The sequence below is a fragment of the Eulemur rufifrons genome, chromosome 17 (genome assembly GCF_041146395.1).
Source record: "Eulemur rufifrons isolate Redbay chromosome 17, OSU_ERuf_1, whole genome shotgun sequence".
Classification (NCBI taxonomy): Eukaryota; Metazoa; Chordata; class Mammalia; order Primates; family Lemuridae; genus Eulemur; species Eulemur rufifrons.
This window is the reverse complement of record NC_090999.1, coordinates 47,824,795-47,841,516: the sequence shown is the minus strand read 5'-3', so window position 1 is coordinate 47,841,516 and position 16,722 is coordinate 47,824,795. Positions and strand designations below refer to the sequence as shown.

The 16,722-nt window shown below is 40.1% G+C and overlaps 1 protein-coding gene across 1 annotated transcript in view; it reads right to left on the bottom strand.

Annotated features, from left to right (window-relative positions):
- ARHGEF28 (Rho guanine nucleotide exchange factor 28) overlaps window positions 1-16,722 on the bottom strand; it is a 267,842-nt gene that overhangs the window by 139,248 nt on the left and 111,872 nt on the right. The window contains exons 5-7 of the mRNA XM_069492767.1: window positions 9,860-10,043; window positions 7,222-7,402; window positions 3,558-3,627 (exon numbers count right to left, since the gene is read on the bottom strand). Of these exons, the coding sequence (XP_069348868.1) occupies window positions 3,558-3,627; window positions 7,222-7,402; window positions 9,860-10,043 (435 nt within the window). The remainder of the gene's footprint in view (window positions 1-3,557; window positions 3,628-7,221; window positions 7,403-9,859; window positions 10,044-16,722) is intronic.

Here is a 16,722-nt window from a genome sequence, read left to right as displayed (position 1 = left end):
GCCTATTTTATAAATTAAACTTTATCATAAGTACATATAGGAAAAAACATAGTATACACAGGGTTAGGTACCATCTGGGGTTTCAGGCATCTACTAGAGGTCTTGGAACGTATACCCTGGGGATAAGGGGGGAGCTACTGCACAGCATTTTCTACTTATTCAGTCAAAGAATCCTTAGTTTTCAAAACATCTTCTAAGATTGGTGTTCTATACAATGCTTTTTAAGAAATCCTGGCACAGAGAGATCAAATAAGGACAAGAAGGCAAGGGAAAAAATAGAACCAGTTTATGGATTAATAAATATTAATAATTAGCTTATTAATCTAAATATATTAAAAACAAGATGCCTTTTTGGTCATTAAATTTATTTGGAATAACTTCCCATTATTCTGGGAATATGATTATAATCATGAAACTATAGAAACATAATTGGTTCATAGGCAATAATAAAACCATTTATCACACTCACAAAGACAGCAAAGTTAACTTATAGGCTGAAGTTACTTTATATATGGTCTTTTAATTAATGACAGCCACAGACATAAGCTTAGAGTTTCCTCCTCTACCCATTGTCCCAGAAAGAATAGAAAAGCATGATCTCTTAAGAATCTTCAAGTAGATCTCAAAGTTTGCTTTATTTTGTTGTTGTTTTTAAGAGGAAGCTCTCATGGCTCAACATGTTTTGTTCTTCCAGTTGAGTCTCCTCTAGGCTCATGAATGGACAAAAATTAATTGAGTATTTTCACTTTAGTTGAATACTGCCCTTTGCTAGAATGTGCATACAGTTTCTAATATTCCTTCAGGGGTAGACAAATACAAAGGCATTATCTAGAAGGTCTATAAAATACATACGTTATTTGGACTTAGAGAGGGCTTAGGATTCCACCCAAAGTCTTTTGTATGTTGATTAAGAGACTTCAGTCCAGTTGGCAGCCAGGTATATTAACTTGGCTGCCCCACAGCCCCATCAAACTCACCCTGTCTAAAACTGACACACATTTCGTCACAATCCTGCTTCCTGTGTGGCCAATCCCACCCAGGGACCCACCCCGGGAATGGAGGAATCTCCTTCTCCCTCCCCACTGACTCCCAGTCAGACCCCACACCTTCAGGACGGTACTCACCTGCCCCACCGCCCATCGCATCACATCCTCTGCACTGCTCTCGGCAGCCCCCTGGCTGGTCCCTTGTCTTCCACTTGGCCCTTCCAATCTGTTCTCCATACTCCCACCAGAGTGACCTTTCTAAAATAATAATCTAATCTGATTTATTTTAAACACCTCCAAGAGCTATCAGAGTAGAATTCCAGCAACTTGCCTCATGTACAGCCCTGCCAATCTGCCTACCTCTCAAGCCTACATTCCTGCCAACACTACCAACACACACACACACACACACACACACACACATTCTCCAAGACTGCAGAATGACCTGCATTTCCCCCACTGCATCATCTGGTTCAGGGCTCTGTACTGCATGTATGTCTACTGTCTAGAATTCCCTTCTCTCCAGGAGATCACAACTCCAGCCTCACCTCTTCCAGGAAGCTCTCCCTGACCACTCCACTGCCACATTCTGCAGCATGCTAATATGGAGGGCTACTTGCAAATGACTCCTGCAGAACTTACCATGTGTGCTGTGAAAGCTTGCTTTTCTGCCCCAACCCCAAACCGTAAGCCCCTTAAGGACAAGAACTTGGAATTTAAGCACTCATTTAGACCTCATTTTGTTTTAAACTAGTTTGAAGGTAGAGTACGACGGAGGAAGAAATTTACAAGATGATTTTAAACATCAGAATTTGATTTTTAAAAAGAAAAAGGATAGAGGCTTATATAAGAAATAAAGGTAATATAAAAGTGCAGTCAGCCGTACCCTAGGCATTTGCAATCAGCAGCCCGGAAACTTGGCTCCAAGTTTTTTATCAGCCAACTAGAAGAAACCTGATCAGTTACAGTTACGGCAAGCAAAGTGCTCAGGAGGAGCCAGTGTTCCCAACACAAGACCACAAAGAGGTTTCCCCTCCAGGTCTTCGAGGGGAAAGCGTGAAGTAACTCACCACTGTCTTGGGCAGGCGGGGTAAACTGTAACCCCCTCAACACGGCCCAGCTCCACGGGGCCCAGCGTTGTGTAGTTTGTGGGGGAAACTGAGCGGGTCGGGTTTCCCCCAGAACAGATGCAGTGTGGACAGACCACACTGACTTCCAGCCACTCACCAGAACTATTCCTTCTCCAAGGCTACTTTTTAACAAGCATGGGGGTAAAGAGTTTATGATCACAGTACCTGACACATACCTGGAAGCCAGCTATTCTGTGTTGCCAATTAAAAGAAGAGTCAAAGGTATTAATCAGCTGTTCACATTGGTGGCTTAGAAACAAGGATATTGTCCTATTTTTCCTCCCTAACCCCAGCATCTAGCATAGTGGTTGTCAGCCCTAACAGGCCAATGTCCCTCGATGTTAACAGACATGTCATAATGTGCCCTTCACTCTTCTGAAATTAAGTTAATGGATAACATAACTCTACCCCCCATACATAAAAACTTATCTCTACATATAATTTCAAAAAATAAAAATCAAAATAATATCCTAGCTAAAATATGAAGCAAATGGAAAGTAACTAATAATAAGATAATATGTATTTCAAGACATAAAACCTTTGCCCTGACTACCCTGCAAGACACAGTGATGATGTCAGATTTTTGCAAGCACTGGGTTTGTAAAAAATTACAAAATCAGAATCCATTCCAGACAAATATGCAAAAACAGAGTTAAGAATGCTTCCTTGACTAAGAACTCCTATTCATTATTAGGACTTGATAATAGACCAGACTTATTTGTACATGAGAAAGGGGAAATAACCTGACAGGAAGCAAGGACGGTGTGCCCAGATGAACTGCCAAGTGTGAGAGAATAAGGAAGGACGATGCTCCTGCAATAAGGGGGGTGCTATGTACAAGTGTGGCGCCAGACTGATTCCACGTGTGACAGTGTGCCTAGAGTGGGGCACTGTTTTATAAAATAATATATCTCCATGAAGAACTCCCACCATGAGCAGAATCGTACATTCAGTCTCTGAATCAGCATCCGGACTATGAGCAGCTGTGTAGGACAACTCCCGAGTTGTGCAGGGCTGTTCTGTGCCCTGAAGAGCATCTAGCATCCCCAGCCCCTCACCTCCCAGCGCCAGTGATGCTCCCCGACCCTCATGACACGATTCCCAAAGCATACTGGCCCAGCAAGAGTAGGAGCTCCACAAAGCTTGAACACGCTAAAGAGCACATGATTGAAGGACGGAATGAAAGAACAAGTTGAACTCTGGAATGAGAACCATCTCTCAGTGTCAGGAGAGTGCGCTGACGGTCAGACGTGGGAGAGCACCTGGGCCAGTGCCTGGCAGACAGCACTCGGTAAACGCTAGCTGAATAAAAGGTTGAAACAAACGGTACACCTCACTCCACGCTCAGAGGACCCAGCGCTTTGCTGAATCCCACCACCACCCCGATCTTGCCCCTGAGCTGCGCACTTCCCTGCTCCCTACGTGGGAAAGGAGCACGTACCTTCTGCAGTTTCTGCAGCACCAGAGGGCACAGTAGTTCTTTCCTCTGGCCTGGCTTCTTGCTCAAGGGCCTATGGAACAAAAGAAAAAAAAAATTCACTTAAAACCATTTAAGGCTTCAAATACGCAATAAAGAGATGAAAATCACACTCAAGGATCTCAGAGCTGGGGAAGTCGGGAAAGAAAGTGGTGGGTGAAAGCGGCTGGGAGAACACACAGCCAGCGCTCCCGGGCGACGGTGAGAAAAATCAGGGGAAATCCCAAGGCAGGGGCCCAAATCGTCCCTGCTACTAATCCTTTACTGCTTCTGCAGGTCACAACAATCAGAAGGTTCTCAGGAATGTGACGCACGAACCAGAAAGAAGGACTGCTGATTTATGCATCTGCCCACCTGGAGCAACCGCCATCCACCCCAAGACACAGAGATCTCGAAGGACCAGGGGACAGGGTGGGACCACGATCACAGGGAGGATCCAGGATGACCTTAAGCTGCAGATGGGCACATGCTGGTGCAGGCTGTCCTTGGCTGAAACTAAGTTGGTGAGTCTTCCAAAGGCCTTAGAGAAAAGCTAACCTCTGGGGACTGATTTTCTTTTCATACAGATTCCCCAAAGCCAGGGAAAATGAAGAAACACAGAATTTTGTGTTGATGTGCCAAATAGTAAACCAGCCCAAGATTGAGTCAGCGCACATTCCAAAATAAATCATCAGTACACTTGGGCGGGCAACCACACAACTGACAGGGACCCTGAATCCCACTGGCACGTCAGTAAGCCCAGTACACTGAGTGCCTCGCTCTTTGACTATTTTAGAACAACATCCCCAAGCCAGGGCAAAAAGAACAGGAAAGAATACACAATTTACTAAACCAGAAGGGGGCAGGGATCAATAAGTGCCCAGTCACCCATTCTCCATGGGCTGCTAACTCCCCAGCCCTACCTCCGAGTTCTCTCTTCCAGGGCCCACCATGGAATGAGCAGGTCTATGAGGGGAGGCGGCGAGAAGATGGCCCCATGAGCACCTGGGGTTGGAAGAGGGGGAACCACACCGGCTCAAGGCCCAAGACAGCCACCTGCCCCATGTGTCTACTTGGGGTAGCCTTAACCTCAAGCCTCTTGTCTTTCAGCGAGGGGAGTTGCCAAGCCTATGTGAGAACAGGGCATCAGGCAATGCTGGTCTGTGATCCCAGCAAAACTTGAAATAAGGAAATACTATTTTCTTTTGAAATAAGATGTATTAAAACTTAATTTTTATCCTTATGAGTAATTTTGGCTGCACCTCAAAAAACTTAAATTTCCTAGTTGCTTTATTAATTTTAGCCGAGTTCTAGAACAAAATTACCAGCATTCTGATTAACCAAAAAACCTTCATCGGGAGGATATAACTAAAAAAATGATTAAAAGATACAGCTAAGATTTTGCCTATTATTTAATTTCCTAATATCTGTCGTTACAGTTTGGATATTTAGTACCAACTTCCATTTTAACATTTAACATATTTTATAAATTGTCATCCTGCCATCACCAACTGCAACATAGTGTGAAAACATGAAACCTTCAGAGCTCTGAACAAGTACGGCTTCTGAACAGGATCACCTGAAAAGCTCTTGTGTCTGGTTAAAGCAAACTCAGGTTTCTGCAGCAAGGTTTTATTGTCATTGTTCTAGAGGGCTGCAGATAACCGAGCAATGCTCAAACCCTGAGATTAAAGGTTTCTCTCTGGAGAAGGCTGTGTATGGGCTGTGGTTCAGTGAGGCCCACAGTCTCTCAGATCAGTCTCAGATCAAAGTCATTGTCTATAGCTGTCATATAAAAATGGACTTTTAGACAAGATTCAATACAGCATGAATACTTTCTACACAAAATCTACATGTAACCTTATAATACGTTATCCAAAGTTGTAAAGCTTTAGTATGACAACCCATAAAATAATTACCACCTGCTTACATTTAAAATAATATCTAACCAAGTAAGATGTTACCAGAAAAAATTTAAATTCAAGAAAACTGTAGAATCATTTTGTCAGGCAAGTGAGAATGAATGACTTTGGATGTCGTAAAGAACCTCTCAGCCCTTCCCTCCCAGTCTCCCTGCCCACCACCGGCCATGCACCTTGAGGAAGGAAGGAAGGAAAGAGACGGCTGTGGAAACTTGGAACATAAGGCCATTCCACCTGAACTGATTCTTTCACCAAGTGTTCTTCATAAAATGAAAATCTCAGAGAAACTGAAGAGCCACCTCCATTTGGTCTTTGTTATTGTAAAGGCCACTACAGTATATGATTGTGGCTTCCAGATTTAGTCATCATAAATCAATCTTCCCCGAAGGTCACCAGCATTATCTCAAATGAGCGACAAGTCATGAATTCAGCCTCAGAAGTTGGAGGAATTTATAATGAAGCAAATATTCAGTAATTTTTGCTGTACAGAGGGTTTGTTCTATTCTTTTCAGGAGGTCAGTCACCAAGTGTCATGCTGCTACCTGAGTGTCTCTTCTGAGGACAGGCAAGGAACGGAGCGCACCCTGCAAGCCACTGCGCATCAAAGCCGAGCATCTACCCGGCCGGAATAACCGCCGCTTGGTGCTTCGGTGAGAAGCCACAGTGATGGCTGAAGGTTTGAGTATCTTCAAATGACAAGAACCCCTTAAGCAAAACCCTCATTCTGTAAATATGGTACATAATACTGTGTGTCAGAAAATGATACCCCTAATTCCCTAAAACTCAACAAAGAGAGGAAGATCATACTCTGCGGAGCATGTTTCAATTGTTTAAATAAAACTTAAATAGAGTAAGCCAATAATCGTCTTTATTTGATATATAATGTTCTTGGCTAAAATTTAGCTTAATTATATGAAAACACTGTACAAAAGCCAAAACTGTGATAAATGACAGTATCAGTTTTCTAAGCTGACTTTTTACTCTATAAAGCTATATGGTCGTGAAACCTATGTCTTGTTCTTGGAGAACATAGGAGGCCACAGGATCTGGTTTGTGGGTCCATCAGACCCCCAAGCACTGCCAACTAGATTGACTCAAGCCCCCTTACTAACACTTTTCTTAATAATAACTAAAATATGTAAATATTCTTTATATTCTTTCAGAGTCTACAAAATACAATAATAATGAAAGTGAAACATTTTAAACCCCAAGATGGGCATGCTATGATAGTACTCAAAGCTGGGGTTTGGGCCATGATGGGAGGGGGAAAACCTCTTTGGAAAAGAAATAGGTTTTTACCTGTCCGCATTCAAAAAGAATCTGTATGCTGGGACAAATTCTTAACTACATCTAAGCCATAAGAAAGCACAGGAATAGATATTATACGTATAAGATAGCCCTAAAGGCAACTGTTTTAGATAATAATTATAATATAATCAATAAATTAAGAGAAAAAATCCAATATTAAAATATTAAAACCCAACCATGTGTAGGGCTGACTCAGAAAGGAAACAAATATTATACAAACTACTATTTTTCTACTGTGAAAATATAATAATCATCTTCATTCTACTGATCTAACACAGTTTCTAATTTCATATCCCCTAAGGATTCATTTAAAAAAAAGTGCTACCCCCAGAAAACACTGTTCCCATAACAATGAATTGGTGCCTGCACTCTCTCAAGGAGTGTGCATCAATTGTATGCCAGAATAACTGGGCACAAACCTTGACAAGAAAGGCTCTATCCCAAAAGTATTTCCGGAAGAGTTTAATATCTGCCTCCAACAGATGCTCGGCTGTGTGGTTAAGGGTTAAGGTCAGCGTTTCTGATGAATGAACATAATGCAGGGAGGCTTCTTCGTTGAGCTGCACTCGGGAGAAGGCTGGGGACCGCCTGCCCTGAAAACTGAAACACCACAAATCAAAACCCACGCACAAGCTTCGAAGACACCAACTGCAAGATTCCGATACCCACACTACCCCTGACATTAGAAATCCAACTAGCAAAACGATCCTTGAAAGTAACCTACAAGCAATAAATACACAAGATTATGTAAATAGATATTTATAAAGCCATCTTTCTTTTTCCACCTAGAGAGTAGATCTATTGAAAAGCCATTGACAAATACTATATACTTTAAAGGTTTATATAAATAATGAAACAGTACTGACTTTTAAACACAGTACTTTACCTCAGTATTTCATTCTCCCTTTAATCTGAAAAGATGCCTCTCACTTTAATGGGGCCATATGTAGTAGAACAAATCAGCTGGCAGCCAATAGTTTATTAGGTGATTACAGTGGAAAACAGATATGATCTCTAGGGAGCATGATGAGGTTTGGATGTTACAAACAAGTGAGATGTTCATAACACGCCGGTACCACTGTTGTAAATCACTTTCTCATGCAAATTAATATACACATAAATTTGCTCATGTACTTGATCAAAAATGCATTAATGAGTATATTTTTGGATACACTTATAAACAAAGGAACAATATTCCCAAACTAAATTCTTGAGTATAAGCTTATTGTCTGTTCTGTCTTGGCTAAGAACAATTGCATATTTATAAACTATAGGTAGGCTTCATGGTTAGTATCATAATATTCTGGATGGCTTATAAGGTCATGTAATAGCAACAGCAAAACAGCCTCAGGAGGAAAATATTAATGCTTCCAGATTACAGACCACCTCGGTATGTTATCACATTCCAACAGATTGTTCCCAGATTCCTCCCTTCACAGAACTAGCTCTATGCCTCTTTCTCCTCCTAACATGACATTATTTGTTAATGAATGTTTGCTTTACAAAATTATATTTCTAATGAAATATATGTTGTCTCCATCATATGGAGTGGCAACAAGAGATCCATAAAGAGCAACTGTACTCTAAGATTTGGGGAATCTCCCCAAACTCCTGACATGAATTACTGGCAAGGACTCCAGAATCTTCCAAAAAACAACTCTCTGTGCCAGTAGGGTACATGGTCTCTGAGCCTGGGTAATAAGGTCATTGTTATTAATTTAGAATATGGAAGCTCCAGCATTTGGTCAGAATTTATCATACAGTATAAGTCTAATCCCATCCAAGAATGGATTTATCAGACATGTAAGCTTTTAAAATACATAATATCTTCTGGTCTTGAACACAGTAAAAAAAAATACAAAGTTATCAACAGAGGAAGAACTCAGCCTACAGGACCTCAATGGAACACTGAACCACACCAACTGAGTCAAAGGAAACATTTTTGCCTTGCCCATTTTAGGCAAGAAAGTGGGGTCATGTTAAAGCAAATTAAAGTACAATTCCCTTTGAATGGGCTTATCCCTCGGTTGATGCTCATTTGACCAAATGAGAAAAAAAAACAAATAAACAGAAACCTGATTTCTACTCTAACATGCACTTATGAGCCATATAACCATAAGTGAATTACATGGAGTTCCACAAGCCAAATAAGAAAAACCAGCCAAGTAAGACATGCTGTGTTATAATACTCTAACAATATTTAAAATTTATGTAGCACTTTGTAATTTTCAATGCACTTTCCTACTTATATTTTGTTTTGTATACTGCTAAGTTAATAAAATCACTATATATGAATCTTCCTTTCATAAGTTAAAAATAATGACATATCTGAACCATTCTAACAATGTACTTATTTTTTAGAAGCATCAATACCATCATCAATATAGAGTACTTCATAGTTTATAAATTCTTTCCTTTATGTTATTTCACTAGACCCTAATGACCATCACATTGGCCAAATAGTACCATACCATTTGTCTGTTTTTCACTGATTCAATAAAAATTTATGTTCTTTCAATGAATATTATGTGCTAGACACTGTACTAGAATTAGTATAGTCCCAGCCCTCAAATGATTTAGTGGGGAGATATGTATGTATGTGTGCGTATATATATTAGTAGGGAGATATATATGAAACAATCACATATATAATTATAAAATTATTGATATTAAGAATTAATCATGTTAATCATACATAATATTGTGAATTAATCATAATCATAAAAGAGAATAACACAGAAGACCTTTCTGAGGAAGTGACATTTAAGCTGAAACCTCAAAGATGAGTAGGGGCTAGTGATTCCCCTGATTTTTTTTTCATTATTGCCCCCCATGGAGCCTTTTTTCCCCATCTTTCCCCCATGAAATCTTAATACTAAGTATATTTGCATATTCGTTTATGCACTATATGTATATCTGTACTGTATACATAAGAACTAACAGTAAAACATAAGCCAACACTAGCTTATAGTTTGGTTATTTCCATTTTTCCATAATTCTTGGCAGACTTTATAGAAATAGAGTAAGAAAGAGAAACTACCAAGTAGTTAAACTTACTTTTTGATGTCTTCCACCAGCTTGGAGTGTCCACCATGCAAAGCTAAGTCTAATGGTGTGGCACCCTCTTCGTTGGGTAAAGCCAAGGCCTGGACTCCCCCAGGGAGACACAAAAGGAACTGGGAAAGCTTAGCCAGGCCCCATCTCATAGCCAGGTGTAGAAGAGACTCTCTGTGCAGAGATACTGAAGACAAAGAAAAACATATGATATTAGTTCCTCTATTTACAAAGCTAGATTTGTGCATTTTATCAAGGAGACAATGCATTTAGACATAATAAGAGTGTCACAGCTGGAAGGAACCCCCCAAAGCATCTAATACCAACACCTCATTTTACAAATTTGGAGAGGTCAAGTGATTTGTCCAAGGTTGGGTAGCCAGTAGGTGCCAGAGCCAGATCTGGTCAACACTGGAACAGTGTTCTTGCCACCGTGATGCCACACATTCGCATCTTGCACTAAATGTACAGGAAAGCCAACCGGAGAAAACACGTTGCAGGGAAAAAACATCCTTTGGAAACAGACACCTGTTGATTTCCAAAGCATCCTTCAAGGAGGTATTGCTACTTGGGCAGGGCATGCTCTGGAAGGCTAAGACCGTAGAAGAGCCTGTTTCCACCCTTAATCCTCAGAGCTGCTCCTCCCTTGATAAGAAACTACAACAGAAATGGGCTTCATTCATATGTCCAGGAAACTTGAGATTGAGACCATGGTCTTCTCCAAACTTCACAGTAGTGCTTTTGCCCATCTCTGAGATCTCTAAGATTATTTTCATATTACCAATGCCACCCCAATGCTTAGCTTAGAAAGCTAGGCCTGTGCCTTTCCACAGTGTCTGCCCCTGGACAGAGGGCTTTGGTTGGTCTGTGTGCCTTGGTTCCACAGTGTGTTTGCTGCTCTATGTTATGATTATTTCCTGACTGTATTCTCTTATAGGCTGAGGGGTCCTTGAGGTATTTTATTCCTAATACCTAGCATAGCAGCTGGCAAACTAAAGTCATTCAGTATTTGTGGAGTTGAATGACAACTGGCTATTAAAATTTCAATTATTTGTGTATGTTTAAATTGCCTAATTTGTATAGAGTTTATATACCTGTATTCCTACCATAATGGCCCAGTGCCTGGAATACACTTCACCCTTGATAAACATTACACTGTCACTATGGGAAAGAATAAATTTGCCTACGTTAAAAGAGCTAGGCCCATGAACTCCATAAGCATCGAGAGACACCTTAAGATAAACCTAAACATGAAAATCCCAGCACTCAAGATCTGTTGTAATGAGTATGCAGCAGGAATTTGAGCTATACAGGACCTGCAGTGAAGTAATGTTACTGACTGTGCTTGTAACCTGAAGGAGATCTGGACAATGCCATGTCACACTGGAATGAAAGGCCCACAAGGTAGACACCTTGCCTTTTATCCTGTGGTATCCCCAGTCCTAGTGCCTGGCACATGGTATGTGCTCTATAAATATTTGCTTATTGAATGAATGAATAAATGACCAGTAGTTCTTTCCCTGGTGAGTACCTAGGAAAGTCAGCTTTTAGTATATGGCTGCAGCTGTGGAACATCTGTCGTTCTTAGTTCTGCCACAGATAGCTCTTGACTGAAATATAAGAACAGAAACTATGTACTCCCATGCATTATTTGGATACTGAGGACACAATGACCTCCTTCCCCACACAGATTACTGTCCGTGTTAACATGATTTTACTATTCCATTGTCTTCATTACCATTCCAGGCAAATGACTGATTGTTCATTATAAGAACTTCCCTCAAGGTTCATCAAAACTCAACAGGAACCATCAACAGACAGTTTAAACCCTAAAACCATCCTAATCCTAAACTAGATCGTGACCCTGACCCAATCCTCATCAAGCTCCCTCCCTGCCCCCATCCCTCCCATCACCCCCATGAATTAAAAGACCCTTATTGCACCACACTTCCAATTCCCAATAAATTCCCAGCATGCCATTCCCCCTTCAAGACACTGCCAGGGCCGTGTGGAGGTGCTGCTCTCCCTCAGCATGGTAGGAACAGCCCCTCGCTCTGTCCTAGCTGCAGCCTGTGCTGCCGACAACATGTGAGGAGCTGGCATACAACGAAGCTCCAACTTGAAACAACTAGAAGGAAATACCCCCTGCACGTGAACGCAAAAGGAAACGCTAGCTTACATTTTTCGTTGGTTTATACTGCTATTTCTGTATCTAGATCAATGAATGTAAGTAAGGCTTTAGACTTAAAACATGTAAATGAGCTCTTATCACAGTGACAAGCCAAGTTCTCTGCATCAGTTTGCTCCATCATCCATCTGTGTGACACAGCACAGATCCCCCCAGTACAGTAACATCCAAAATACCAAAACATCTAAAAACAGACAAGGCTTTACACCCCTGCCACACATTTGTTTAATATACTTGATATCTTCAGCTGTACGGAAATCGAAAGAGCTGTGCTGGCTATTAAAGACCTTATCTTTGACTATTTTACACTTTGTGTTTTGGACCATTACACTCAGTTGATTAGAAAGTAGGGTTTTTACTCTGAACAGATTCCCAGCTGGGTACGTTGATAATATTTGCATTTTTCTTCCCTTTTCAATAACCAGGAAGAGACTCAGTAAGATCAGGTAACAAAACAAACACACACATGCACACGTATGCTCCCCAACGTAGGACAACCTGTCAGCATGAGATATTAACCGGCCCTGCTAGGACAGAATTGCTAATTCATAGATCCCAATCTGAACATGGTGAGAAATGTTCCATGGTCATACAGGTTGCAATTTTCTTCCAAGAAAAATATGATCAAAAGGGAACATCTAAACCCTTTCTGTTCTCTTTTAGAATTATACCACTAGTAAAGGCGAGCATGGTATCAACCATTTATAATGGTATGTCCCACAGGACCTGGTGCAGTACCCTAACAATACCATTAAACCTGGGGTGTAATTCACTGTATTCAACCTGACCAATGGTTTGAGTGTGGGGAGATGCTCTTTCCTCTATGAGGAGAGTTTTTCAAGCCTGTTCTGCTAGTCCAGCTCCCTGTTCTCTCTTTTCTGCTCCATCCTCACATCTTGTTCAGTGGAATAGAACAGTAAACAGGTAGAACTAAATGGCTCATTGTTGACACTCTCTGTTGCTCTCTCTGAGAATCTATCCACTTCCAGGGAGGAGGGAAGGCAGGCGAAGAGAAGATCTTCTGAGGTTTAAAGAAAACAAACTAAAAATTGACCAAAATGAGAGCTTTCTCATTCAGTATGAAAGTTCAGAGCATAGAGTATGGCAAACATCTTGAAATAGGAAGCATCATGACATATATAAATAATTCTGCTTGTTACACAGTTTCATATTTCTTAACAGCAGCCAGGAAAACAAACTGTGGAAAGAGGTTATACAATTTGGTAGAAGTGGGAGTGTTTCATTAAAATAATTTTTTTGTACCAAATAAATATATCTCTTCCTGTTTGGTTGGGAACAGGAGTTACCTAAACTAATGTAACTAAAAGAGAATTACTAATAATTGCTCCTAATGGCAAACATTAAATGGTATGACTTGTAACATCCTGGGAGCATGATCACCCAGACACAAGAAGGGACTGAACAGGCTGTGCCATTCAGTAACGCTTTCCCATTACGGCATAAGACATTCCCACATAGGGAGAGAAGGTCAATGTCCGTGTTTCTCTATCGAGCAACAGTTTCTTTGCCCATAAGATGAGGCTGTCACAATAAAGATCCAAGGCTCCTAAGGGTATTCAACCCTGTCCTGGCTGTATGGTGAGCAGGGATCTGTGTAAAACAGCACATACCAAGAGAACTTCCAGAGCATCTGAAGCACAAGAAGAGCAGGGATGGCCAGACAGTGTGGGTGTTACTAAAGGAAAGTGGTTTTGTTTGCTAGTCAGTCTGAATACAGAGCCACTGTCATACCTATACGAGGCCTGACCACACCTTTCAATTAGCAGAAAATTCAGCTTGGAAGACCGTAAAAGAAATTAACTTATGGATGTAAGTTCATTGATTCTAAAAAATGTACCACTCTGTGGGGGATGTTGATCATGGGGGAGGCTATGCATGTGTGGAGAGAGGGAGTATTTGGGAAACCTCTACACCTTCCACTCAATTTTGCCATGAACCTAAAACTGCTCTGAAAAAGAGAGCAATAAAATTAATTAACCAACCCCTCAAGAACTCACAATCACTACTAGAGGAAATGTAAATTAGCACAACCACTTTAGAACATACAGTGGCATTATCTGATAAATTTGAAGAAAGTAATGTCTTATAACAAATCCATCCCATAGTAATTCCATTCCTATATATAAACCCTAGCAAAGAAACATGCACAAAAATGTAAACAGTTAAAATTTACAACAGACTAAATTGCAATGTGATTATACAATAGTATTCTAACAAAAATAAAAATGAATTACAAACTAATACAGAAGAAAGTAACAAATATCATGTCAAGAGGAAAAAGATCAAGTCACAAAAGAATACACAGGATATGTTTCAATTAATATGAAGTTCAAAAAGAATAGAAATTAAACATTATTTAGGGATTTATACAAAGATAGTAAAACTATAAAGAAAATCAAGGAAATGGTAACTATAAGAGTCAGCATAATACCTCTTAGGGGATAGAGAAGACTGTGACTGAGAAAGGATTAGGGGTATTGGCACTCCTGTGGTCCACAGGTGTGAGTCTCTGTCACCCTCTCCCTCTTTCTCTCACACACACATATAAACGCACATAGGGGGAAATGTTTTTAAAAATAGACTGGTGTTCAAAGTCCTCCCCAGAAAAATTAAATCAAAATTTCTGGGGTCAGGCCCAGGCATCAATCTTTTCTAAAGAGTCTTCCTCATTAGGATAGTGGTGAGTAAAAAATAAATAAATAAAATTTAAAAATTCTCAAGTGATTCTAATGCAAAGCCAGGGTTGGGATCTGCAAATTTAAATAAGTAAGTGGTTAGCAAAATACATATCTATGTCTCCTTTTTAGAACACTGTCTTCCCAATCAGCTCTCAAGATCTATTAGCTAAAAAATTTCACCAAAGAACAACAACATACAGTTTTCTGTGACTTTTACAAGTTATTTTTAATCCACATTACTTACTGCTAAGCCAGGAAATAGGCTTAAACATTTAGCAAAATAGTAAAGCTAAAATGTGATGGGTACAATAATCTAGAAGCAAATAATATTTTTCAATAGAAGCTAATTCAGAAGTACTTCTATTTTGTAGGGTTTAATCGTGCTTCATCACTCCCAAGTGGAGACATTGAAATGTACACAGCACAATAAATTTTTGGAAGACCAAAATATTTTTTCAATTCACATAAGTCCAGTTCATTAAAATAAGTTCTATTCTGATTCCAAAGCCACATATATATTCATGGAGGTCTCCATTTGTGCATCTAAGTCATTCAGTAGACAAACATTGAATGAGATCACTACTACATGTCAGGTCCTGCAGAAACAAAGACGGGCATGGGCCCTTCACTTGAGAAGTGTACCACTACCTTGCTTTTGTTCAAAATAAAATACAGATGCTCCTCAACTTATGATAGGGTTACATCCTGATAAACCCGTCGTAAAAAGAAAATATTATAAGTCAAAATTGGGCGTTTTACAGACATGATGGGATGTGCAAACACAAAACACAATATCCAAAAACGCTGGCAATGCAATGCACTGTAGAATATTGGTTGTCTACCCTGTGGCAGTGTGGCTGACTGGGAACTGTGGCTTGCTGTCACTGCTCAGCCTTGCAAGAGAGTATCCTATGGCATATAGCTAGCCCAGGAAAAGGTCAAAATTCAAAATCTGATGTAGTTTCTACTGAAGGTACTGCATTCAAACCATCGGCTTTCACGCCATCTTAAAGTCAAAAAGCTATAAATCGAACCATCATAGGTCAAGGACCATCTGTAAACATCTAGGTCATGAAATCACTGTCTGATGAACTACACAGCTCTAGGCTTAGACACAAAGAGTGTAAATAGAAATAAGGAAACTATCTGGCCTATAAGAACACTAATCTGCATGCAGGTTAAATTAATTCAACCTATATATCATGTACAATTTGAAAATGTACAGATATTTATTAAATGCCAAAAATGATAAACAAAAGTAAAGACAATGAAAGAAAAAAATTGCTAAAAAGTTTACATGGAAAGTAGAAGAGAATTTGACATGGGTTCACAAACAATCCCTGAGATGTTTTCGGGATTCTCAATGAGAGAATGGGAGAAGGAGTTGTGCCTTACAGCATCTTCCATTTATATAGTCTACTCAGGGCTCTGGTATGTAGATAAACAAATCAGCCTTCTACACAGGAGATGGGAGGTTGTTGAGTCCAGAGTAGGAATTGCAGATACAAATACACTCATAAGAAAGATATGGAAACAGGACATTCCACAGAGCACAAGACCAACATGGCAAGCGTGGCTGGATCACAAAGCCAAAAGGTAGACGAGGACTGAAACAAGCATAATGACAGTTTTTAGCTCCCTGAAACTTGTTTTCTGCATCTGACACATTTGAGACGCTCAGATTACAACCACTCCCAGATGAAAATAACCTGGGAAAACACCCATCACACATTCATTCCAGAAAACTTGCACTGTGATGTATAACACTGGAATGTACTTTATGGATTTTGCATCTCATTAAAGGCCAGTTATACTTTATCTTAGCTTGTGGAACTGGTGCTAAATCAGTTGTAACTCTAAAAATATCTTTATCAGAACTCCCAGATGGAAACCCAATTTTTGACTTTCATGTTCTAGGGACATTTCCAGACTAAATTATGCTATGTGGCCATCAGTATAAGATATTAAGAAACCACACA